The 26,191-nt window shown below is 36.1% G+C and overlaps 2 protein-coding genes across 6 annotated transcripts in view; one reads left to right on the plus strand and one right to left on the minus strand.

Moving 5' to 3' along the window:
* Positions 1-26,191, plus strand: part of AGBL3 (AGBL carboxypeptidase 3) — a 149,057-nt gene that overhangs the window by 89,724 nt on the left and 33,142 nt on the right. For all 5 annotated transcript variants that reach the window (XM_055347160.2, XM_055347161.2, XM_055347162.2 and 2 more), the window contains 3 exons: positions 58-132; positions 3,861-3,918; positions 5,389-5,460. In XM_055347160.2, the coding sequence (XP_055203135.1) occupies positions 58-132; positions 3,861-3,918; positions 5,389-5,460 (205 nt within the window). The remainder of the gene's footprint in view (positions 1-57; positions 133-3,860; positions 3,919-5,388; positions 5,461-26,191) is intronic.
* CYREN (cell cycle regulator of NHEJ) overlaps positions 17,311-26,191 on the minus strand; it is a 78,940-nt gene continuing 70,059 nt past the window's right edge. Inside the window, exon 4 of the mRNA XM_055347186.2 lies at positions 17,311-18,249. Coding sequence (XP_055203161.1) covers positions 18,241-18,249 — 9 coding nt within the window. The 3' untranslated portion in view covers positions 17,311-18,240. The remainder of the gene's footprint in view (positions 18,250-26,191) is intronic.

A 26,191-nucleotide genomic window follows, 5' to 3' on the forward strand; every position in this document is an offset into this window, starting at 1 on the left:
TATGTACTCTTTGATATGTTGATTAAATATTGATTTTAAGTATGATTCTTTTACTAGAAAAAACATTTGAAAACAAAGAAGGAAAGGAATTCTACCATAGCAAGCCACCAAAATGCCAGAGAAGCACAAGAGGTAAATCTTCATTAATTTAGTTATTAAAGTTTTTTTAAATGAATGAAAGAGAATGGCAAGTTATTTTCTCTTATACTTCTTATACCCGAATTTTCCCCCAGGAGAAGTTAAAATTGTGTTCATATTATTTACTGTTTATAAAAACACAAAAGATCTTTGACAGATGAGAGGTGGGCCTTATTAAGATACCATATTTAAATTTCATTTATACTTTTACCTTACTCTAAAAAGTATTTGAGGAAGCTTACAAAGATGCATCCAGGGTAGCAAGAATAAAGAAATTAAAACTAAGAAAAATTAACTGGGAATATAAGGGCATAAAAATAAAAGCAGTGGTACTGAACATCAGCTTCTACCATGATAACAGGAAGAGCTCTGCAAACCCATTCACCAGCAAAACTAGTGAAATTATCCACAACAACAACAAACAACAACAGATATTTAAAGTCTCTGAAATGGTCTTAAGGTTATACAGCAAATGAAACAAAAATTTATTCAAGAAAATCTACTAAAATTCATTAAAAACTGTGAGAGCCTGTGGCATTTCAATCAAGACTGCCTCTTCCCCTAACCCCACCCGACTCTGCAGCTCAGTAAGACAGAAACTCCACACTAGTGTAGACAAGAAATTAGGGCTCCCTCTCCCGAGAGCTACCAAACGGCTATCCCAGGAGGGGCAGGATATCAGTATGTCTTATTCTTCCCCCTGCTGTCTGTTGCTAAGTCAGGTGAGTGCGGACAAGAGATGGGGGCTCCCTTCCTCTCCCAGTCCCTGTACATGAGACAGAGGCTCTACTTCAGGTGCTCCACCACTGAGCATTCTTGGGCTCTGCTTGCCCTTATCTTGGTTTGTAAAATGATGGTTCCACACTGGGAGAGGCAAATGGAGGAAACCTAAGTCTACTGCCTCCCCTCCACCTACAGTTCAGCTCTTAAAGCAGGGTATCACTTGGAGGGAAGAGTGCCATTTCCGCCATCCCCAGCTCATAAACCATACCTTATAAATTTTGCCCTGATGAAAAACTAGGTCACAAAACAGATAGCTCCTAATCTTTTCCAGAAAAAGAGAAGTTAAGCTTAAGGACAGTCTCAAAAGCAGTGCAATTATGGCTTAAAAAAAAATTCTGGAGGATAAATATATTACTGGTGGAAGTTATCTTACCAGCAGCAAATCCTTACAGGTCTGCAGCAACATCAATTCTTGCCTTCCACTCCTGCCCTAAAACTTGCCTCAGTCTCTTTTTCTGCCTTATGCCCCTGAGTCAAATCTTAAAATGTTCACATACCAGTTAAACTCGGCCATTTTGTTTCTTAATGCGCATGCTTGAGCTCACTCCTGAGCTCTCATCAGGAAGCGGCTGATCACCAGTCTCAGGTGTTTCCTATCTGTAGAAAGACTGCCTTTCCCTGCTGCTGGCTGCAACCAATTATTACTTTAGAGAGACAGTTAACAACCGCCTGACCATCACCTGATGCCTGACATTCCTGGTGGGGTTTTGGTGGAGCCCTCTCCTGCCCACTGATGCCTGATTAGCTACCTACTGCAACAACACTGGTAGATTCATTGTAGCTACAAGCTAAACTGAATACTGACTAGTTTGCCAGAGAGAACTGGAGAAAGAGACAGCTAGGAGGAGCCTTACTGGAGTCAGAAAAAATCTTAAACACTGACCTCTGCAACTATCCTTTTGAAGAAGTTTGACTGGATTAGTCTGAAGAGCAGAGCTGAATGTGGTCAGGGAAAGAGACAAAGAGAGCCCTGCCTTAGCACTGTCATCCCAAGTGAATGTGGATATACCTAAGTCTGTACCCCTGAGGACCAACATCAGAGGCATAGTACTGCAGGGAGCAGAGATGGCTATAAAGGAGTAATGCTCCTTTTCCTCTGCTCTCTCTTCTAGAATTACATTATTTCAGGAATGTAATATGAATAGGAATTAAATTTTTTTTTATGGTAAACAAATCCTCTCATTGATACCCCTGTGTTAAGTCATTTGCAGGACCCAATAACCAAAATAGGTTTTTGTTAGGGGATTTTTTTTTAATGTATATATTGCAAGACACATATTTATTTAGTTCTCATAAATATATCCACGGAGTGGTTTTCCTCACGTATCCAAGCTACATTTAATGTAAAATATTATAAATCCCTTTATATTAAATGCTCATGTATTTGCGTCTTTCTTGATTGGAGCTTTTAAAATTGTATGAAATCATTATATTTAATGTTAGATACTTCCAAATGGAAAATAATCTTCATTTGGTCAAATGCTTTGAGAAAGTTGCATACATTCTAAGTGTGCCCATAAGTTAATAGCAGATTGTGGTCACTTACCTTGAAATTCCTACTCCTCTTTCACAAAAAGAGTGAACAATCTCACTTTCACTCAGGTAAATGGCTGACGGCAACTTAAATTCATGCTCTTGAACTGACTATTTCTTACTTTGTTTGCTTATAAGAAGACATCAATACATCCCTAAAATAATATTGGTAAATTATTTTAAAAATATTTCAGTTAACTTTGTTTCCCACCAAGACACTCTTACTTGTTGATTCTGAAGAATTTCAGCACAAACAATTATATATTACTGTGGTCAGAAATTGTAGCTCATGTACATAAGATCACTGACCTGGTGATATTTTTTCTGTAGGATTGAATGTAACAGTTTATTATGGTTCACAGAATCATTTCACTTAAGAGATGGGAGCTAAAAATGACAAGAGTTTATCAAATCAAGTCTTACTAATTTTCTTCAGCCTGATTTCACTCCTTGTCTTGCTAGTGATTGCATATCACTACTTTTAAATTTGTGTAATTTTTTCTAGAATGTTTCTTCCTTTCTTCAATAATCAAATTTTGATTTTTACATTTTTCTACATTTTCATACTGATTTTGCCCATTTTTTTGCTGCCAATCAATTATATATATGAAGAGATGGGTTTGAGCTTTTAACTCCATTTCATAGTCTACTTTTATTGTGGGTTGTTTTTGTTTTTGTTTTGTTTTTGAGAGGGAGTCTAGCTCTGTCGCCCAGGCTGGAGTGCAGTGGCGCCATGTCGGCTCACTGCAACCTCTGCCTCCCAGGTTTAAGCAATTCTCCTGCCTCAGCCTTCCAAGTAGCTGGGATTACAGGTGACTGCCACCACTCCCCACTAATTTTTTTTTTTTTTCAGTAGAGGCGGGGTTTCACCATGTTGGCCAGGCTTGTCTCGAACTCCTGACCTCAAGTGATCTGCCCGCCTCGGCCTCCCTAAGTACTGGGATTACAGATGTGCACCGTGCCCAGCCTCATCTTTTTATACATAAGCACAGTTTTGCAATCTGTTTATATATTTTACATAATTTTATATCTTTTCACCCATTTCACACTTTTATCTTCCCATGTTTGTTCTTCTAATTTAAATAAGTGAGATTATAAGAATACCATTTTTTTGTCTCTTTCTCATTATAAATACATTCTATGTGATGTGGAAAATTTTTAAGCCCCCTTTACTGCCAAAATATAGTATCAATATTTTCTTCTACTCATTGATGCAGGAGAAAAGTAGTGTAGGGAAAAATATTAGAAGATTCTGATTTATAAGATAATTTTGGTCATTCTAAACCTGTAAGGATGAAATGAGAAATATTTGTTAAAAATGCACAATACCATAAATCATATAGGAAATATACCCCATTTCATGTTGATAAAATAGCATTGTTTTCTTTGATTCTACATTCCATTAGGTTTATGATAGAGGACATTTGCTGCAAAGACACAAACAATCAAATTCTGATGTGAAAGGTAATATTCTGCTTCTACCTTCTCATAAACAATTAATTCATTTACTCAACTAAGAATTTTTGGTGCCACAACTTGGAGGTTGCCACTGTGCTTGGTGCTAGGGATATTAAATGTATATGATACCATTTCTTCCCTGCAGGACCTCATCCTTTAATCAGGAAAGAAACAACAACAATCCAAGTGCAGTGTCATAGACACAATGCCAGTAGTCTGTTCAGGGTTCCCAGGGAGCAGAGAGAAAGGAGCGGTCAATTACATTGGAGAATAGAGAGGTCCACATATTTGAGGGCTATCCCTAAGGTTTTGAAAGGTTTGCCCCCAAAGGGAAAGGCATTTATGTTTTAAAACCCATCTTTTTCCTCTCATTTTGTAATTTAATAGAAGATGAGCCCAGGAGAGAAATTAGTTCATAGACTGTTCATTGGCTTCTACTGCAACCTGCTAAGTCTGATGTGAATCTTTAACTGACTCTCTAGCATCTCTGTTTTTTTTTTTTTCTTAATTCTGTCATTTTATCTTTAGTTGAGGTCCTTTGGCGGGGGGAATCATATAATTTAAGCAATATTTTGATTTTATCTAAAATACCTAATTTTTTATGTGTGTGTGTATATATATATATATAAATTTATTGTACATTTTTATCTACCTATTTCCCAAAAGGATTTGAGGTAACCTAATTACACACACACACACACACACACACACACTCATATATCCATTTAGTTTATGATGTAGCAAAATAATTAAAAATATAAATGGAGATAAGAACCTAAGAACCATGCCTAGGAAAGGGAAGAATACTATTATAATTAAAATAGTCAATTCACTTAAATTTTATTTTTTCTGATAATGGTCAGCTAGGCATATTCAGCGGCTTTTTATAAGTAACTTTTATGTATTCTTTTGTTAACATTTTAATGTCAAAAATTAAAAATAAAGATAAGCAAAAGAAAGTAAACATTACATTTTAGAATATTTATTTTAAACACGTTCCTATATTTATCCACATACACACCATGTTAATGAATCACATAATCATCGCATTATTTTGCAACCTACTTTTTAATTTTAAATTACAGTATATTATAAACCTCTTTATATGTAAATAAATGGTGGCAAAGTATTCCATTCTATTAATTAAGCCACCCCCAGTGTTAAACTTACATTTTGTTTCCAAATTTTTTCCTATTGTAAACAACAGTGAAAACTTTATAACTCTCTATTTGTGTGTTTTCTTATTTCTTTATAACAAATTCCTAGAAAAGGAATTGCTGGCCCAAAAGGTATGAACATTTTTAAATGCAACAAAAATTTGTAACATTTGAAGACTGCTTATTTTAATTTCATTGAACTAAACTACTGTCTACAAGTTATTTACTAGCATTTTCCACTTTGAAAAAAGATGAAAAATATGAAATGTAAATGGGCGAGTTATTTTCATGCTACTATGATCTTTATCATCTTCTCTAGATACAAGGCCAAATGAACCAGATGATTATATGGTTGATTATTTCAGAAGACAGTTACCTAATCAAGGTTTGGGTGAGTAAAATAGGAACACAGACAGTAATGAGTGGTCCCCCCTATGATCTGAATGTTATTTTTCTCTCTAGCTCTAGAAATACACAGGGGAAACCGTAGAAATTTACTGTATGTCAGTTTGCTTTTAATTTCACCCAGTCGAAACCAAAACAAAAGAATATTCATCTCATTGTCTAATCTTTTCATTCCCATCTCACCAAATCTTAGAGCAGAGAGAAACCTTGAGAATGCTCTAGTTTCACCTTCTGCCCATGACAGGCCCCAGGCTCATCCAGCCTCTGGTTGACTACACTTGGTGACAAGTACTTTACTAAATTGCAGTATAATTCATTCCATTGCTAAAGAGCTGTAGCATTGAAAAAGTTTATTTTCAATAAACTTTAACAGTAAAAAGTTTAAAATATGTGTCCTTGTAAATTTCATCCACTTCTTTTAATCTGTCCTCTCTAATAACACAAAATAGTGAAGAAACCTTAAAGGTAAATAATTCCAACTGACTCATTTTCCCCAATTCTCCTTGAAATAATGCAATTGTCATACCTTCTCTATTTTTTAAAAAGCTGTCATTTATTTCCCTGAAATTTTCCGTTTCTTTCAACCATCCATAAAACACCGTGATTCAAGTCCCTTTACCATTTTATTTTACTCTTTTTTATTGCTATTCAAGCTTAAATGAAACTGAACACAGTATTACAGATGTTGTCTAATGAGTGCAAAATATATCTTTATTTTTATTTGCTCCTTTATAGATACTAGTTTTCCATTAATGCAGTTTAAGATTATATTTCTTCTTTTGAAAATTATTCTAAAATCTTGACATATTGGATTTCACATATTCAAACCTTTAACGTTTTATTTTCATAGTGCTACCGCTAAGTTGTATCTCCTCCATTCTCTACTTCTTCACTTATTATTTGGTTCATTGTGCTTGACCTTAAATTTATTCCTGTTAAATTTAAATTTAACCTTCTTAGATTCGGCCTTTCATGAACTATTATGTCATATTGTTATACTATATATATATGCATGTGTGAATACATATATGTATGTATATATACACATATACATAGATACATGTATTTGACCTCTTGTCAAAGCTTCAGACCCTGTTGGTAACTATCTGCTGTACATCTCCACACAGATGTCCCACATATCCAAATTCAAATTCATCTAATTCCACACTAAATGCTCTTCCTCACATATTCTCAATAACACTGATGGCAGTACTATCTCCATAACCACTCCAGCTACAAATCTGATTGGTATACTTTTTTCTCACTTTCACTTCTGTCCCTCATATCCAGTCAGCCACTGAATATGTATGATTTTACCTCAGAATCTCTTTTTCTCTATCTTAACTACCATCATTACCATCATTCTTTTCAGATTCTTATCATCATCCACTTACCAGGAGTTCTGTAGTTTTCTAGTCAGTCTCCCTGCCACCAATATTGTCATTCTAATTACACCCTTCATACTACCATCAAAGTGATTTACCAGAAACACAAATCTGACTATACAACCTCACCACCTAAAAAAGCCTTTTAGTGATTCCCAGTCATCTAACAGGGGTTGGACTGACACTGCCCTAAGACTGGCACTGCCTTTTCTTTAGGCTTTCTCTTTCTCATTTTAATCTCTTTTACATTTAATTTTAAAATAATTTCAAGAATAGTAAAAAAACTTTCTCTCTCTATTAATCAATCTATCTTTTTTCCCCTTATCCATTCTGTAAGAAAAAGAACATTCTCTTACATTAAAATCAGGAAATTCAACTTGATACAACACTATTTTGTAACGTATATAATTCAGTTTTGCCAAATATCCCAATAGTGTTCTTTAGAGCAAACTTACTATCTAATTCAAGGTGTAATACGGGATCATGAATTGCGTTGAATTATCATATTTCTTTATTCTCTTAATTTGGAACATTGGCTCAGCCTTTCTTTGCCATTCACAACACTGTCATTTTTAAAGATTATTGGCAAGTTGTCTTATAGAATATCTGGTTTTAAAATTTTAGTGAACAAAAGAATGACCAAAGGAGTTTATGTAAATCTCAGCTTCTGACCGAGTAGGGCTTTGATGTCACCCCATAATTTGTATTGTTTATATGGGATTTCAGATAATTCTGGCATTGATGACCTGCAGACCACACTTTGCAAGTTACCACTATGGGGGCCACAGTGAAAATCGGTTGGAGGCCAAGCAGTTGGGGCCCAGCCCATCCAAACCTTTTTCATCTTGAATAGCTTTCTTATGTAATTTTCTTTCAATAATGGTCTATGACTCAAAATTTTTTCCTTTATTATTTTTAATTGACATAATAATTGTACCAAACCTGTTTCATCCTGAATAGTTTTCTTATGCAATGTTTCTTTCAATAATGGTCTATAACTAGAAATTTTTTCCTTTTATTATTATTTTTAGTTGATGTAATAATTGTGCATATGGGGTACAGTGTGATATTTTGATACATGTATACAATGTATAATGATCAAATTGAGGTAATTAGCATCACCTCAAACAGTTATCATTTCTTTGTATTTGGTACATTCAAAATCTGCTCTCCTAGCTATTTGAAAATACACAATAAATTGTTAATTATACTCACCCTATAGTTCTATGGAACACTAGTCCCTACCTCCTATGTAGCTGTAATTAGTATCTGTTAAGCAACCTTCGACTATCCTTTCCACCCCTCTATCCTTCTCTGCTTCTATTACCACTATTCTATACTCTCTACTTCTATGAGATCAACATTTTAAGCTTCTACATATGAATGAGAACATGCAGTATTTATCTTCCTGTGGCTGGCTTATTTCACTTAACATAATGTCCTCCCAGCTCATCAATGTTGCCACAGATGACAGAATTTTGTTCTTTTTTATTCCATGGTTAAATACTATTCCATTGTGTATATATACCATATTTTCTATATCATTTCATCTGTTGGTGGACACTTAGGTTGATTCCATATCTTGGCTGTTGTGAATAGTGCTGCAATGACCATGAGAGTGCAGATATCTCTTTGACATACTGATTTCCTTCTTTTTGGATATATACCCAGTAGTGGGATTGCTGTATCATATGGTAGTTCTGTTTTTAGTTTTCTGGGTAACCTCCATATTATTCTCCATAATGACTGCACAAATTTGCATTCCCACCAAAAGTGTGCAGGGATTCCCTTTTCTCTACATCCTCTCCAATACTTGTTATCTTTTATCTTTTTGATAATAGCTATTCTAACAGATATGAGACCATATCTCCTTGTGGTTTTAATTTGCATTTCTCTGATGATTAGTGCTGTTGAGCATTGTTCCATATACCTGTTGGCCATTTGTATGTCTTCTTTTCAGAGATGTCTATTCAGCTCATTTGCCCATTTTTAAAGTAGGTTATTTTTGTTTGTTTATTTTTGCTATTGAGGTAATTCCCTTATATATTCTGGATATTAATCCCTTGTCAGATAGTTTGCAAATGTTTTCTCCCATTCTGCAGGTTATCTCGTCACTCTGTTGATTGTTTCCTTTGCTGTGCAAAAGATTTTCAGTTTGATAGAATTCCATTTGCCTATATTTGCTTTAGTTGCCTGGGCTTTTGAGGTCTTCTCCATAAAATCTTTCATCAGACCAATGTCCTGAAGCATTTCCCTTGTGTTTTCTTCTGGTAGTTTCATAGTTTGGGGTCTTACATTTAAGTTCTTAGTCCATTTTGAATTGACCTTTTTTATGGTGAGAGATAGGAGTCCAGTTTCATTTTTCTGTGTATTGATATCTAGCTCTCCTGGCACAGTTTATTGAAGAGATTATCATTCCCCTATGAATGTTCTTGGCACCTTTGTCAAATATCAGTTGTCTGCAAATAAGTAGATTTATTTTGGGGTTCTCTGTTCTGTCTCATTGGTCTACATATCTGTTTTTATGTTTTTAACCATTCTGGTTTGATTACTATTGCCTTCATTTTGAAGTCTGGTAGTGTGATGCCTCCAGCTTTATTCCTTTTGCTCAGGATTTGCTTTTGCTATTTGGGGTCTTCTGTGGTTCTGCACAAATTTTAGGATTGTTTTTTCCATTTCTGTGAAGAATGTTATTGGTATTTTGATAGGGAGTGCATTGAATGAACAGATAACTTTGGATAGTATGGACATTTTCACAATATTAAGTCTTCCAATCCATGAACATGAGATGTCTATTTGTATCCTCCTCAATTTTTTTCATCAGTGTTGTATAGTTTTCCTTGTGGAGATATTTCACCTCTTTGGCTAAATTTATTCCTACATATTATTTTTTGTAGCTATTGTAAATGGGATTGTTTTTCTTGATTTCTTGTTTTGATGGTTTATTCTTGGGGTATAGAAATACCACTGATCTTTGTATGCTGGTTTTGTATCCAACTTTACTAAATTTATCAGCTCTAGGAGTATTTGATAGAGCCTTTAGGGTTTTCTGTATATAAGATCATGGCATCTGCAACGAGGGACAATTTGACTTCCTTCTTTCCCATTTGGATGCCCTTTATTTCTTTCTCTTGCCTGTTTGCTTTGGCCAGAACTTTCATTACTATGTTGAACAAAAGTAAGCATCATTATCTTGCCCCACATCTTAGGGGAAAAGCTTTCAACTTTTCCTCATTCAGCATGATATTGGGTGCGGGTTTGTCTCGTATGGCCTTTACTGTGTTGAGGTACATTCCTTCCATACCTTATTTGGTGAGAGTTTTTGTCACAAAAAGATGTTGAATTTTATCAAATGCTTTTTCTGCATATATTGAGATGATCATAGGGTTTTTGTCCTCCATCCTGTTGATGTGATGTATCACATTAATGTATCACATTTATTAATGTGTGTATATTGATTCATCCTTGCATCCCTCGGATGAATCCCACTTGGTCAATGGTGAATAATTTTTTTCAATGTGCTGCTGGGTTTAGGAGATTTGGTTTGTTAGTATTTTTTTGAGGACTTTTATGTCTTTATTTATCAAGAACATAGGCCAATAGGTTTCTTTTGTTGTTGTTGTTGTGTCCTTGTCTGGTTGATACCAGGGTAATATTGGTCACACAGAATAAGTTTGGAAGAATTTCCTCATCTTCAATTTTCTAAAAGAGTTTGAGAAGAACTGGTATTTGTTCTTCTTTAAATGTTTGGTAGAATTCTACAGTGATGTAATCAAGTCCTGGGGTTTTCTTCAATGGAAGACTTTTTATTACAGATTCAATCATTACTCATAATTGGTCTGTTTGGGTTTTCTATTTCTTCTTTGCTTAATCTTAGTAGATTGTACATGTCTAGAAATTTATTCATTTCTGCTAAGTTTTCTAATTTGTTGGAGTACAGTTGTTTGTAATGGTCTCCAATGATCCTTGTATTTCCGTGTTATCAGTTGTAACGTCTTTTTCATTCTGATTTTATTTGGGTCTTTTCTTTTTTTCTCTTGGTTATTCTAGCTAATGTTTTGTTGATTTTATCTTTCAAAAAAAACCCAACTGTTCATTTCATCGATCTTTTATAATTTTTAATCTCAATTTCATATATTCTGTTCTGATCTTTATTATTTCTTTCCTTCTACTAATTTTTGGTTTGGTTTGTTCCTGCTTTTCTAGTTCCTTGTGTTACATAATTAGGTTGTTTATTTGAAATCTTTCTACTTTTTGGATATAGGCATTTATTGCTATAAACTTTCCTCTTAGTGCTGCTTTTGCTATATCCCATAGGTTTTGGTATGTTGTGTTTCTATTTACATTGGTTTCCATACATTTTTTAATTTCCTTTTTACTGTCTTCAGTAGTTATTCAGAAGTATGTTGTCTAATTTCCATGTAACTATACAATTTTGAAAGTTCTTCTTGTTATTGACTTCTAGTTTCATTCCTTTGTGGTCAGAAAAGATACTTGATATTATTTCAGTTATTTTAAATTTCTTGAAAATTATTTTGTTCCCTAACATAAGTCTTAGAGGATGTTCCATGTGCTGATGGAAGGAATGTGTATTCTGCACCTGTTGGATGAAATGTTCTTAAATGTTTATTAGGTTCATTTGTTCTAAAGTGCAGTTTAAGTTCAATGTTTCTTTTTTATTTTCTGACTAGATGATCTGTCCAGTGATGACAGTGATGTGTTAAAGTCCTCTTTGATATTATTATATCAAATTCTATCTCTCCCTTTAGATCTAATAATATTTGCTTTATGTTTCTGGGTGCTCTAGTGTGGGGTGCATATGTATTCACAATCATTATATCTTCTTATTGAGTTGATCCTTTATCCTTATAACCTTCTTTGTCTCTTGTTTACAGTTTTTGACTTAAAGTCTGTTTTATCTGATATAAGTATAGATACTTCTGCTCACTTTTGGTTTCTGTTTGTGTGGAATATTTTTTCCATCCCTTCAGTTCAGCCTAAATGTGTCTTTATGGTGAAATAAGTTTCCTGTAGGCAGCATATAGTTGGTTTTTAAAATCCATTCAGACAGTCTATATCTTTTAGGTGGGGAATTTAATTCACTTACATTTAAGGTTTTTATTAATAGGTGAGGACATACTCCTATATTTTGTTGCTTTCTGGTTGTTTTGTACGTCCATTGATCCTTTCCTTCTCTCTTATTGTTTATCATTGTCATTTAATGGTTTTCTATACTGATAAGGTTTAATTCTTTTCTCTCTTTTGTGTATCTGTTCTACCAGTGAGTTTTATACTTTTATATGTTTTAATGATAGTGATTATTATCTTCTTCCTTCCAAATGTAGTATTCCCTAGATTATTTCTTGTAAGACCAGTCTAGTGGTGATAAATTACTTCAGTTTTCGCTTGTCTATGACAGATTTTATTTCTCTGAAGGATAGCTTTGCTGGGTCTCATATTCTTGACTGGCAATTTTTTTTCATTCTGCACTTTGAATTTATCATCCCATTCTCTTCTAGCCTGTAAAGTTTCTGCAAAGAAATCTGCTGTTAGTCTAATGATGATTCCCTTGTGTGTGACTTGATGCTTTTCTCTTGCTGTTTTTAGAATTCTTTGTTCTTGACTTTTGACAATATGGCTGTAATGTGCCTTGGTGAGGACCTTTTTCCAGTTGAGTCTATTTGGGAAACTTTGAGTTTCCTGGATCTGGATCTCATATGTTTCCCCGGACTTGGGAAGTTTTCAGCTATTATTTCAAGAAATTGGTTTTCTACACCTTTCCCTTCTCTTCTCCTTCTCTAACTCCCATGATATGAATATTTGTTTGCTTAATGGTGTCCCATATGTCTTGCAGGTTTTCTTCACTGTTTTTCATTCCTTTTTTTTTCCCCCCTTACTATTTCAGACTACCTGTCTTTAAGTTCAGAGATTCTTTCTTCTGCTTAAGTCTGCCATCAAAGCTCTTTATTGTAATTTTTATTTCATTCATTGAATGTTTCAGCTGTGATATTTCTTTTTTATTATATCTATTTATGTTGAATTTCTTATTCACATTATGAACTGTTTTCCTAATTTCACTGAATTATCTGTCTGTATTTTCTTGTATCTCATTGAGTTTCCTCAATTTCTCATTGAATTCTTTTTCCAGCAATTTGTTGATTTCCTTTTCATGGGAGTCTGTTATTAGAAAGCTATTATGGCTCTTTAGTGGTGTCATATTTCCTTCTTTTTAGTGTTGCTTGTGTCCCTGCATTGATGCCTGTGCATCTGGTGGAATGATTGTCCCTTCCAAACTTTCCAGAGTGGCTTTTGTAGGGAGACTTTCACCTGCAGTTGGGTTTCTGTGTGCCATTTGGGAAGGATGTGCTGACTTGTTTCTGGATAGGTGCAGTGGTATAGTTTCCATGAAGTTTTGTCTGTGTTCAACATAAGCAATAACTGTGGTTGCCTCAGTGGTATAGGTTGCAGAGGTTTGTGGCAGCAGGTGGTTCATCTCTTCAATGTTAAGGGCTTTTGAGGTCTTCCTATTTTTGTTTTCCCCATACTGGGGAGACTTAGCTGAAGAGATCCCTCTTGTTGTCAAGACTGACACAACCTACAAGCAGCTGCAGTGGTGTGGGGTTCCAGGTGCAGGTGCTTGGAGTGGTTGTGGGACCAGGGTCTTAGACTCAAGGACTCATGAAACTATTGTGGTACCTGGGTCTTCCAGTGCATGTTCACTCTCTATGGCAGAGTTGGATGTAGGTTCCCCCACAGAGCCAGGATCTGTGAATCTGAGGCATCCCATGGGGCCAGGTTGTAGCTGTAATTCTACTCCTAAGCTGGACTCAGCACTGGCCTGACTCTGGGGAGGAAGGAGCGCTCTGGAAGTTTGGGCCCAGCAGGCAGGATATGGCTGCAATTCAGGAACCTGAGGCAATAGGACTCAGTGATAACCCAGATTCCAGTGGATGAAGCACTGTGTAGTAGTGACTTTAGACCCTGGAATAGTGAGGGTCAGTATATCACAGACGCTGTGAGGCCAGGTGCATTGGCAGCAAGTACCCCAGAGTGGTGAAGTACAGCTGTCATCTGGGCCCTAGAGGGCCCAGCAGAGCAATGACTCCATTTTCCAGGGAGGGGGTATCTCAGCAGCTCAGACTCTAAGGGGCTAGTTCAACTCTAGGGAAACAGAATACTCTAGTTGTTTGGCCTGTAAGGTGGGGCGTCTCAGCTCAGCCATTGCTATTTCCTTGGGACACAGGGTACTACGTCAGCTCAGTCCTGGGATGCACAGCTGCTCAGCTCAGCCAGGGCACCGATCCTCCAAGGGGAAATGTACTGCTACAGCTCAGGGCTGGGGGCTGTGACTATTCTGGGTGGCCCAGGCACCATTTCCCTGGGATACAGGGCACTACTCCAGCTTAGGTACTGGGGTACATGACCACTCTGAGTGACCAAGGCACCATTTCCTGGGATACAGAGTACTGCTTTAACTTAGGCACTGGGGAGGCATGACTACACTGAGCAGCCAAGGTACTGTTTTCCCAGGAGGTAGGGTACCACCTAAGCTCCACCCTAAGGGTGAAAGGGGAGGGAGAGTGTAACAGCTTCAGTTGAGTTTCAGAGAGCTCAGTTTGAGGATGTTGGACCACCAGCCCTGGGGTGTTTCCATAGCAGCCTAGTCTCAGGGATGAAGGGGAGCTACAGCTACTCACCCCTGGTGCAAGACATACTTCTGCTGTAGCTCCAGTTCCAAGATGACAGCTCCTTCTCTGGGGGGAGCACAGCTAGTGGAATCCAGGCAGCTCCTCCAGCTGTGAGGAAGGACTGTGCCTGTAAGGAATGCAGGGACCCCAGTGGTGAAGTCAATAGGTGTCCAATGTGTTGATGGAGGTTGCTGGGATCCTCTTGCTTTCTCTTCCTTGCTGTAGGAAGAAGTTCCTCCTGATTCCCAGCTGACCATGGTTGGAGGATGGGGTGGTGGAGTCCTGGTGTTTCCTTCCATTTTCCATATGGCCTTCCCTAGTTTCTGCACTCACCAGAGTTTCTGTTACTCCTCTCATGCACTCTGGTGCTCTCCCTTAGTTATTTTCATTAAAACATATAGTTGCCCCTCAGTATATGTGGGGGATTTGTTCCAGGACCCCCATGTATACCAAAATCTACACATACTCAAGTCCCACAGTCAGCCCTGTACCCACATTTTCAAAAAATTGACGCTTGATGTACATGGGTTTCACATCCTTTGAATACAGTATTTTTGATCATGTTTGGTTGAAAAATATCTGTGTATAAGTGGATCCACACAGTTCAAACCTGTGTTGTTCACAGGTCAAGTGTAATTGTTTATTCATTGTTCTTTTTGAGGGCTGTGAACTAGGGTCTTCTAGTCAGCCATCTTGCTGACATTACCCTGAGAAATAAAAAATTTTTTGACAACTTCTAGCTGCAGCATAGAAACCAAGTTCTCTAACATGACATGAAAGACTTCCAGTGATCCTCTGACCCTGATATTTACAAAGATGATCCTGTTGCCTCAGCATATATCAGTCTTCTCACCTCCTTGCTTCTGCTCATACTGACTTCACTGCCTGAAATATACTTCTCCCTCTCTTAAACTAGACTAGCTACTCATCACTTAAGGCATAAGCACCAAGGTTTAATAAGATTCAAACAGTTCCTTAAAATAAGAGTGAGATGGATTGAGTCACAGTTATGCACAAGTTGGTCTGCTGGCTCAGAGAAGGGAATCTAATCCACCTGGAAATCTGCAAGAATGATTTCTTAAAGAATTTAATCCTTAAATCATGATGTAGTCTTAACTGAGAAGTTAGGCATTTAGGGTGGAGAGGAAAATCACTTCCTTGCCTTCTTAAAAGACTGTTGTCAATGGTTCTGTGACCTTATATGTAAATGCTTTCCTTACTTGTAATGTAATATATCTGGGATGGAGAGAACTCATTCAGAGCCTTATGATTTCTCTCATCTCTTCCAATATTTATTCTCCTCTTTCCAGTTAGAGGAAAACTCTGTTTAATAGAAAGAGAAAAGTAACTTATGAGCTGAGGAACTCTGCTGTTTGTCATCCATAAATATTACAAAATAATTCCAGAAGTATAAATCCGAACATTCATTGGTATATTTTTATTCTGAATATAGCTACATAAAATTTTGTTGTTAACATTTTTTTCAAATCTTGGTTTATTTGAGGTTTAATCATCCTGAAACTATTCTATGGTTTATCCGCTCTCTTATATTCAACCTTTGTTACATAATCTTTCCATTGTTGTTTATGTTCTTTTAAAAATCTGATGTTTCTCTGCTTCCCAGAAGTCCCAACTTGTAATAGTAAGTGGTTGTGCTAGACACTTGGGTACAATGGTAAATAAAATATAGCAGAGTGGGTGACAAGTAAATAGACATAGTAATATGAAACAAATGCTACTTATTGTGTTATGTGGTTACATCGGAGTTGTTTGTGGGTAGGAGCAAATCAGAAAAGGTTTCTCAGAAAAGGTAATTGTTAAGATTTCAGGGGCCAAATAAATTGAACTTTTCTTTTAACCAACTTCTATATCTATTAAGAATTAGAATGAAAAAGTAAGAGAAAATACTAGCAAACCAAAAGGGATTATACACAATGACCAAATAGGATTTATCCCAGAAATGCAAGGTTAGTTTAGCATATGAAATTATGAAAATTAAACAATATAATATACCATGTTAATAGAATGTAAAGAAAAAGGCACATGGTCATCTCAATAGATTCAGAAAAAGTATCTGGCAAAATCCAACATTCTTTCATGATTAAAAAAGAGACACTCAACAAATTAGGAAAGATAGAATCTTCCTCTACCAAAAAAAAAAAAAAAAGCCATCTTCAAAAATCCTGCAGCTAATGTCATAGTTGGTAGTGCAAGACTAAATGCTTTTCTCCCTGAGACCTAGAACAAGACAGGGATATTCACTCTCAACACTTCTATTCAACATTATAATGAAGGCTTCGGCCAGGCAATAAGGCAAGAAAAAAATAAAAGGCATCCAAATTAGAAAGAAAAAAGCGAAGCCATTTCTATTTGTAGGATATATGTTCTTGTATATAGAAAATCCGAAGAAACACACACACACACGTACACACGCCACACTATTAGCACTAATAAATGAGTTCAACAAGGTTGCAGGATAAAAGATCAATAGGCAAAAATCAGTTGTAATGAATGAACTGTATGGTATGTGAATTACATCTCAAAAACCTGTTATAAAAATCAATTGTATCTCTATACACTAGCAACGAACGTTTAAAAAATGAAATTAAGAAAACAATTCCATTTACATTAGCATCAAAAAGAACAAAATACTTAGGAATAAATTTTACAAAAGAAGTACAAGACTTATAAACTGAAAACTACAAAAAACACAGTTGAGCTGTATTAAAGAAGCTTTAAATAAATGGCAAGATAACTCTGGTCATGGATCAGAAGATTTAATATTGCTAGATGGCAATACTCCTCAAATTGATAGATTCAGTGCAATCCCTATCAAAATGTCAGCTACCTTTTGTGCAGAAACTAACAAACCGAATCTGAAATTTATATGGAAATACAAGGGACCCAGAATAACCAAAGCAATTTTGATAAAGAACAATGTTTAAGGATTCCTGATTTCAAAACTGACTACCAAGCTATAGTAATTGAGACTGTGTGGTACTGGCCTAAGGGTAAACATACAGATAAATGAAATAGGATTGAAAATATGTAAATAAACCTTTATATATATTTCAATTGATTTTTCAACAAAGATGCCAGGACAATTGGATGGGGAAAAAAAATAGTCTTTTCAGCAAATGGTACTGGGACAACTGGATATCCACATGCAAAAGAATGAAGTTGGCCGTGTTCCTTATACCATACACTAAAAATAATAGAAAATGGATCACAGAAACAAATGTAGGAGTTAAAACTACTCTTAGAAGAAAATATAGACTTACTATTTAAACAGATAATAAGGGGCCTTCTCGTTTTAGCTGCAACATGAATAATGCTTGAAAGTCAACATTCCTGTCCTTACAACAACAAAAAAGCTGAACAAACTAAAAATCAGCAACTTATTGGATCCATCAGAGAACTGAGGCTGACAAGTAAACCACTACCCTGAAATCTGAAGAGACAGACGAATCCAGGGAGTCACTGCTGAGATCTGCTTGTCTGAAGCAGAAGCTGCTAGAATCATAAACTGGTAGGAACACTTAAACAGTGATTTTAACAAATTGCCAGAGGCTGAGTGCGCACTAGCTTGAAAGTGAGAAACTCCTAGTGGCCATAGTCTTGTCTGGAGCTTCATTTTCGTGGACTTTATCTTCAGGAATCCCACCAGGTTCTCATAGAGCCAAGAAAGACCTCTTAGTTGCTCTGGAAAGGGGAGAAGAAGAGTAAACATTGTGAAATACACCCAGAGCATTCTCCGTAACAACGGCCTACTCTCTTAGGGTGTTAACTCTAAAAGGAGAAAATCAATAGGTTAGAGACAAATGAAGCATTTATTCAGAATAGGAATTGCAACCTGGGTAGTAGTCAGAGACCATACCACCCAAGAGGAGCAAGAGGCCTTACATTTATAGGAATTTATTCAGATTACATAAGTTGTTTGTCAGATTTTTCATTGGTTTACCAAACAAAGAAGGCTTTAATCATTAGTAGAATGGTGCATTTGCATCAGCTGGCAAGGAAAAACTATATACAGAATCCCTTAAAGACTAGGATCAGTTTCCTTGTATTGTTGAGAGCACAGATGTTTGCAAAGGAACTTGGTTTTCATAGTTCCCTTGTTGGTCTCACAGTTCATCAGCAGTTCAACATGGAGTAAGTAGCCCAAGACAGAGTCACTCATGTTAAGCCTGGAACTCTGCTAAGTTCACAAGGTGAACAGTCTTTACCAGAACCTTATCCTATTTTTGGGGAGGGCTATTTCTGCAACTCCAGCCTCCTCTAGTCTTCCTGTCTCACTGGAGGGTTGGAGGAAGAAAAGCTAAGAAACACTTATTAAGGTCATAGCCCAGGAACACAGGCCCACTTAGACTGAGATTTAAAAATAAGTTTATAGGATACTTCCTCTCCCCCATACCTTACCACCACACCAACATGACTCCAGTATAATAACTGGTTTACAGCTGATAAAAGCAGCAAGAAAGACAGATTCTATCTGATAAGTCATTCTTCGGAAATCCTAAAGACAACAGGAGAGACAAAAACAAATATCCTAGAGGAATTCCAAGGCTTTGATACCAGTGGCTACAGCAAACATTAAACAGTCCAATTCCTTGTCAGATTAATATAAAACCCCATAGTAAAGGCCTATTAACTTCAGTTTTTGTTACCCACTGTCCTGTGACCAACAAAAGATTTTAAAGCATTTTAAAAGGCAAGAAAATACAAAAGCCATATGTTATCTTTGCTTTCAGTTCCTCAAAATAGAAAATGGAAGCAACACTGGTTTTTGTGCTAATTGGATACATCATAGATTACCCACCATTCAAAGTCACTGTCACTTTTTTTCCCCTTGACTGCTGATGTTGGCAACCATGATTTTTGCTGCTCACAATAATGGATCATCCAGGGGAGCATCACTCTGAGTGGATGGGGGGACTGAAGTGCAACTTAAGTGTGTTGCAATCTGGAGTGCTAACAATTCATCTTTGGGCAGGACGCGGTGGCTCACGCCTGTAATCCCAGCACTTTGGGAGGCTGAGGTAGGCAGATCACCTGAGGTCAGGAGTTCAAGATCAGCCTGGCCAACATGGTGAAACCCTGTCTCTACTAAAACTACAAAAATCAGCTGGGTGTAGTAGCACATGCCTGTAGTCCCACCTACTTGGGAAACTGAGGCAGGAGAATTGCTTGAACCTGGGAGGCGGAGGTTGCAGTGAGCTGAGATCATGCCACTGCACTCCAGCCTGGGTGACAGAGACAGACTCTCTCTCAAAAAAAAAAAAAATTAATCTTTGACTTTGCCTGTGAGTTAACTGTTTTGCTTACATTGAGATAGCACTAATTTAATTTCAGTGTTGTGTATATTGGGATTGTGTTTCCTAAGAGTTCGGACAATGAAAAGAGAATGAGTATAATACCAATGCCAGCATGGCCCAAACATCACCAAAAAAGAAAAAGAGGAAAGAAAGAAAGAAAGAGAGAGAGAGAGACAGACAGACAGACAGACAGAGAAGGAAGGAAGGGAGGGAGGGAGGAAGGAAAGAAAGAAAGAAAGAAAGAGATATATATGGCTATTCTTTTAATGACTGGTGGAAGAACATATACAACTAGGAAGATACCCAAAATAGAACATCACCAAAAAAGAAAAAGAGAAAAAAACAAAAAGAAAAAGAAAGAAAGAAAGAAAGAAAGAAAGATAGATAGATAGATAGATAGATAGATAGATAGGGCTATTCTTTTAATGACTGGTGGAAGAACATATACAACTAGGAAGATACCCAAAATAGAACATCACCAAAAAAGAAAAAGAGGGAAGAAAGAAAGAGAAGAAAGAGAAAGAAAGAAAGAAAGAAGGAAAGAAAGAAAGAAGGAAAGAAAGAAAGAAAGAAAGAAAGAAAGAAAGAAAGAAAGAAAGAAAGAAAGAAAAAGAAAGAAAGAAAGAAAGAAAGAAAAAAGGAAAGAAGGAAGGACATACATGGCTATTCTTTTAATGACTGGTGGAAGAACATATACAACTAGGAAGATACGCAAAATAGAGCATATGACAAAATATGCAGAAAAGAATTTGGGATTCTGCATTATAAAGGAAAGGATGTGAAAGCACATATGAAGACTGAATCTCAGGAGTCCTGGAAGAGACAAGCAAGTACTTCTAAATCAATTGAAAGTGTTTTTATGACCCAAGAAGATACCAATGCTCAGTTGAACATAATAACTGGTGAATTCGCTTGGGCATACCACCCAAATGAATGCTTACCACATCAACAAATGAATGCTTATCACATCATTCATTCCCTTGATTGCTTGATGAAACAAAGTAAAATTACATTTCCTGGTTCAAAGGTTACGACTAAAATATCCCCTCGGTCAACAAAGGGAAAATTTTGTAAAAGATATGTTGGCCTCTTAAAGGGTAGAGCTCATTTTGTCAGATCTTACCAACAATAATGTTTTCTACAGTGTATCAAGTGATACACTGAATCATGGCAACAAAAGAAAAAATCCCCATGGCTTTTAGGTACTTTGATTTGAAAAGTGAGGTTTCAAATAATCTTGATTTCTATGAATATTTTAATGAAACCAAAGAAAACATAAAACCAAATATTGCTAGCTAATATTTTGTCCAAATACTAACTAGACTTTGCTCATCAATCTGCATTATTGGCAGTGAAAATGTAAATTTTGGCATGTTTCATTCAGTCTGTGAACTTCTTATCAAAGAAAATGAAAAGATCTTACCCACTAAATGTCTTCCATACGTTGTACTGTGAAGGGTATGATTTGCTAGCCTGTGACATTGAGGCTTTTGTAATAAAAGTTTGGGGTCACTTTTTAATTTCCTGAAAACATACAGAAGGACTGAATGAGACTTCTGACTTTATGGAAATGGAAGAAGATATCCTCCTTAGACATGTACCTGAGTTATTTGATATTATATGTAGGTTGTGGCAAAGACGTGTATGGTAAAAAATGACATTTGGGAAGAAATAAGACTGACTCAGAACTCAAAAATATGTCACCAGAAAGGAGCATACAAGTTAAACAGTACTAAAATTATGATTTATTTGTAATCTATGCTCAGTTTAAGTTCAGATTACCTCAGTGCTTTAAAAACATTTTCCCTGAGAAAGAGAAGTTTAAGTTATAATGACATTCAATGTGCTTTAGATAATCTATAAACAGGATATTTTAGATATGGAGACCCTACATGATGAATTTATAGATGCAAAGGGCCTAAATGACAAACAGCTAGTCTACCAAAATAGGTCTACAGATACAAAGTGAGTGGACAGTTTTGAAAAGCTGGAAACCAATTCCTACAAGTCTAAATACCTGCCGTTGCTAATAAGTAAAGTCTAAATACAGTCATCCCTTTGTATCATGGAGGATTGTTTCCAGGATCTCCTACAGATACCAAAATCTGCATATGCTCAAGTCCTGCTGTAAAATGGCATAGTGTTTGCATATAACCTACGCATATCCTCCAGTATGCTTTAAGTCATCTCTAGATCACTTATAATACCTGATACAATGTGAATGCTATGTAAAAAGTTGTAAGACTGTATTGTTTAGGGAATGATGACAAGGAAAAAAGTCTGCACGTGTTTGGTACAGATGCATTTTTTTCCTAAATATTTTCCATCCTCGGTTAAATCCACGGATGTGGAGCCCACACAAACAATGCCAACTGTATTCCATGCTGAAAACATTTTTGTTGACAGGATATCTAACTTGATGTCATTGCATTGGAATGATACCAGGAGCAGTGTCATGTGGGCTTGATAAGAGCAGATCTGAAAGTCAAAGGGAATTTCGCATTTAAGTGAGAATACACTGTTTAATCACTACATCAGAGAAAGATATCTCAAAGGCTGCAGGCAGTTCAGAGAAGTATTATTGGAAAAAGAAACAGGAAGAGCAAAAATATCCTACTTTATCATGGGACACTAAGAAATATGTCATTGTTAGTTTTTAATAAATATTTACATTGATCTTTTAAAAGGTCTTATCTATAACCTAAGAATATACAATAATAATACGACATATAAAACTTAAATATCCACTAAAGAGCTAAAATGTGTATCAGAGGAGAGAAACATTATAAAAAATTACTTTTCTCACACATACTATTAATCTGTTCTACTATTACTACTAATTGCCACTGTTAACTAGTCCTGTTGTTGTTTTGCCTAATCACCTGTATGTAACAGCAAAGTAAATAATACAGAATAATAAAAATGTTAAACACTTATTTTCATATTTAATTTTAAAATAATATGTGTATGTAATTATTATATGTTAGACTATTTCTTGGTCTGGTATATCTGTGTCCTAGATTGGCTCTCTAAAAATGTTGGTTACCTTAGTGTACCTGTCACTGTCTTTCATAGGTCCTAACATAGATAAATTCAGTTCTGGAATGTTTAACATTTATTAGATAGATTAGGTATTTATATGGTTTGCTGTTCTCTTGAAACAGTTTAATTTAAAGGCTTCCAGGGGAAATATGTATGCATATATTTTGTGTGTCTGAATGAAACAATCGTAGGTTAATTGAAGATAAGCTCAATTAAACTAGCCATTAAATATATGAAGTAATTGTCAAGAAAGTTAAAAATTAAGTTTTATTGATTTTTAAAACCTAACTTCAGATATTTTATGGTATATTCTCTTTTTTAGTGAAAATACCTGAACGAGCCCCTTCTTGGCTTCTAAAAAAATATTTGAGGTAGGAGAACTGTACTTGATTTCTTCTACCTGACTACCTTACACCTTTTCCTCTGTCTTATAAGATTTTGATTTTGAATTAAAGCAACAGGTAAAAGTGACTTTTTGGCTAACCATTGCTAATCAGATGTCTCCTCATATTCTACATAGTATCTGTGACTAGGTCAGTTTTATACACAGTGCCCCACAAGATGTGTTTTAGCAGGTTCTGGGAAGATTTCGCTATCCCCAGACTACCCCAATAGATGCCTTAAAATCTAGTTAGATATTTATTTCTGTGCATTTAGCATTGTACTGTCTGAGTTTCTCTTTTTTTTTTTTTTTTTTTTTGAGATGGAGTCTCGGTCTGTCGCCCAGGCTGGAGTGCAGTGGCACAATCTCAGCTCACTGCAAGCTCTGCCTCCCAGGTTCACGCCATTCTCCTGCCTCAGCCTCCCGAGTAGCTGGAACTACAGGCGCCCGCCACCATACCTGGCTAATTTTTGTATTTTTAGTAGAGATGGGGTTTCACCGTGTTAACCAGGATGGTCTCGATCTCCTGACCTCGTGATCTGCCCACCTCAGCCTCCCAAAGTGCTGGGATTACAGGCGTGAGCCATTGCACCCGAGTTTCTCTTTTAAAAAAAAAACACTGGTGGCATAAGATAATTATCTAGCACTTTAGAATGAATGACAATCAAATGTTTTACTATCCATTGCAGCAATTGGAGCACTGGTCATGGGGGGATAAAACTAATACTAAAAACTGGAGAAAGAAGAGAATGGGAAGTCAAATATAACAGACAAACTTTATAGTTTTGTCTAAACCAGTAATTATTATATCTCTATCACCCTTGGCAAGTTTCCCCTTACTTAGGAATAATATAAACAACTGTCTGGATGGTGGAATAGGTAACCATAGGTAAGTATTTGAGAACCAACTAGATTTGTACAACAGAGAGACCATGGTATATCCTTTCTTCCTTCCTGGCTTCTCTTCTAAGAACTCAGTTTCTGTTAAATAAAATGGGTTCTGATGAAAGATGTAGACTCTCTTGCCCCAGAAATATAGAAATTTAGGTAAGAGACCAACATGTAAAGCATCTTTGGGCCTACTTTCACTTGGATCTAGAATTGATTATTTTAAACTGACTTAATTTTTTAAAATGTATTATTTATCATGTCTTATGGAAAGAAATCAAATGATATATCAAGACAAAATAAGGTAATAGAAAAAGTACTGGAGTTAGAAGATGTGAATGCTACACCCACCTCTGCCCCTTACTAGTTATGTGATCTTGAGCAAATAGCTTAACCTCTCTGATTCCCCTTATGTAACATGGGAATAACATTGGCCATCCTGCCTACATCATGAGACTGATCAGAGCGCCAAGTATGATAATGTATTAAAAGACTTTGCATACCCTGAGGTGTAATATGCAAATATAACATGGCTATTACATTACTCTTACATGAGTAGCTTACTGTTGACAATGAAATCAGAGGACCCAATTTTTTTCATCTCCCAAAGTATGACTCAGAGTCATGGCAAAGACCAACACAAACACTTTTTAGAAATCAGTGAGAGGCCAATCTAGGAAAAAAATTCCCCTCAAGGGAACTGATTTCTATGGAAACTGTTTCAAAGTGACATCCTTGAAGTCTCCTATGGGCAAACAAACTTCTACTTGGACTGAGAAGACAAGGATACTAACAGAAGGTTGTTACTTGTTTTTATTGTTTAAGATTTTCATGTATACAAAGATGGTTTTCACTATATCATCATTAACATATCCTATGAAACTTGGATTATGGGAACTACTTTTGTAAAAAGATGAGATCGATAGCTATTTTAGTCCTGTCTGTGAAAAATACTTGCTTTATATAATTTGTATATGAGTTGAATATAGAAGGAAATTATTTCAGTTTAATATAGCCTTAAAAAAACTTAATTGCTGTATTCCTAATACCTTCCTGTTACTTGATGCCTTTCATCCTCACCACCACCCGCCAAGAAAATAAAAAGACATTCTGGTAACTTCTGCTTCCTAGACATGGGGTTTTCAGTTGAAAACCATCTTTTACTTCATCACTCTTTAGAGTGGGCCTTAACTAATTGAAGACTAATATAGTTCATAGTTTCTGTCTTGGGATATTTCTATACTGAAGTGCCCTATAGAACAGCAGAAAAGATTGGCCCAGCCTTGATTCCATCATGGTTGATATGGTTTGCCTGTGTCCCCACCCAAATCTCTTGAATTATAGCTCCCATAATTCCCACATGTTGTGGGAGGGACTCCATGAGAGATAACTGAATCATGGAGGCGGTGTCCCCCATGCTGTCCTCATGATAGTAAATAAGTCTCATGAGATCCGTTGGTTTTATAAGGGGTTTCCCCTTTTGCTTTGCTCTCATTCTCTCTTGCCTGCTTCCATGTAAGATGTGCCTTTTGCCTTCCACCATGATCGTGAGGCCTCCCCAGCTAGATAGAATCGTGATTCCATTAAACCTCTTTTCCTTTATAAATTACGCAGTCTGGAGAACGTCTTTATCAGCAGCATAAAAACAGACTAATACAATGGTAATTCATGTTAGTTTAAATTATAGTAAGTAAGGCTAAAGTCAAATTCACCTGCTCCAAATCTGTGATTACTTAAATATTATCTGCTGACCTTCAATGGAACATAAAGTTTCTCATTAGGTCTAAAAATTGGACTACCATGGAAATTATATTTTCTTCTGTTTCTGGAATGAATTGACATTTTTAGTTTACCTTCCCTAAAGTGTTTTATAAAAAACAGTCATTCTATTCATTAATTCTTAAAAAGTGTTAATAATATCAAAGATAATAATATGGAATAATTGGCCAATAAAATTTTATACTCCATTGACATAATCCAAAGCATTGAAACAATGCATCTCAAAATATGCACCACA

The sequence above is a fragment of the Gorilla gorilla genome, chromosome 6 (genome assembly GCF_029281585.2).
Source record: "Gorilla gorilla gorilla isolate KB3781 chromosome 6, NHGRI_mGorGor1-v2.1_pri, whole genome shotgun sequence".
In the NCBI taxonomy this organism is placed as follows: Eukaryota; Metazoa; Chordata; class Mammalia; order Primates; family Hominidae; genus Gorilla; species Gorilla gorilla.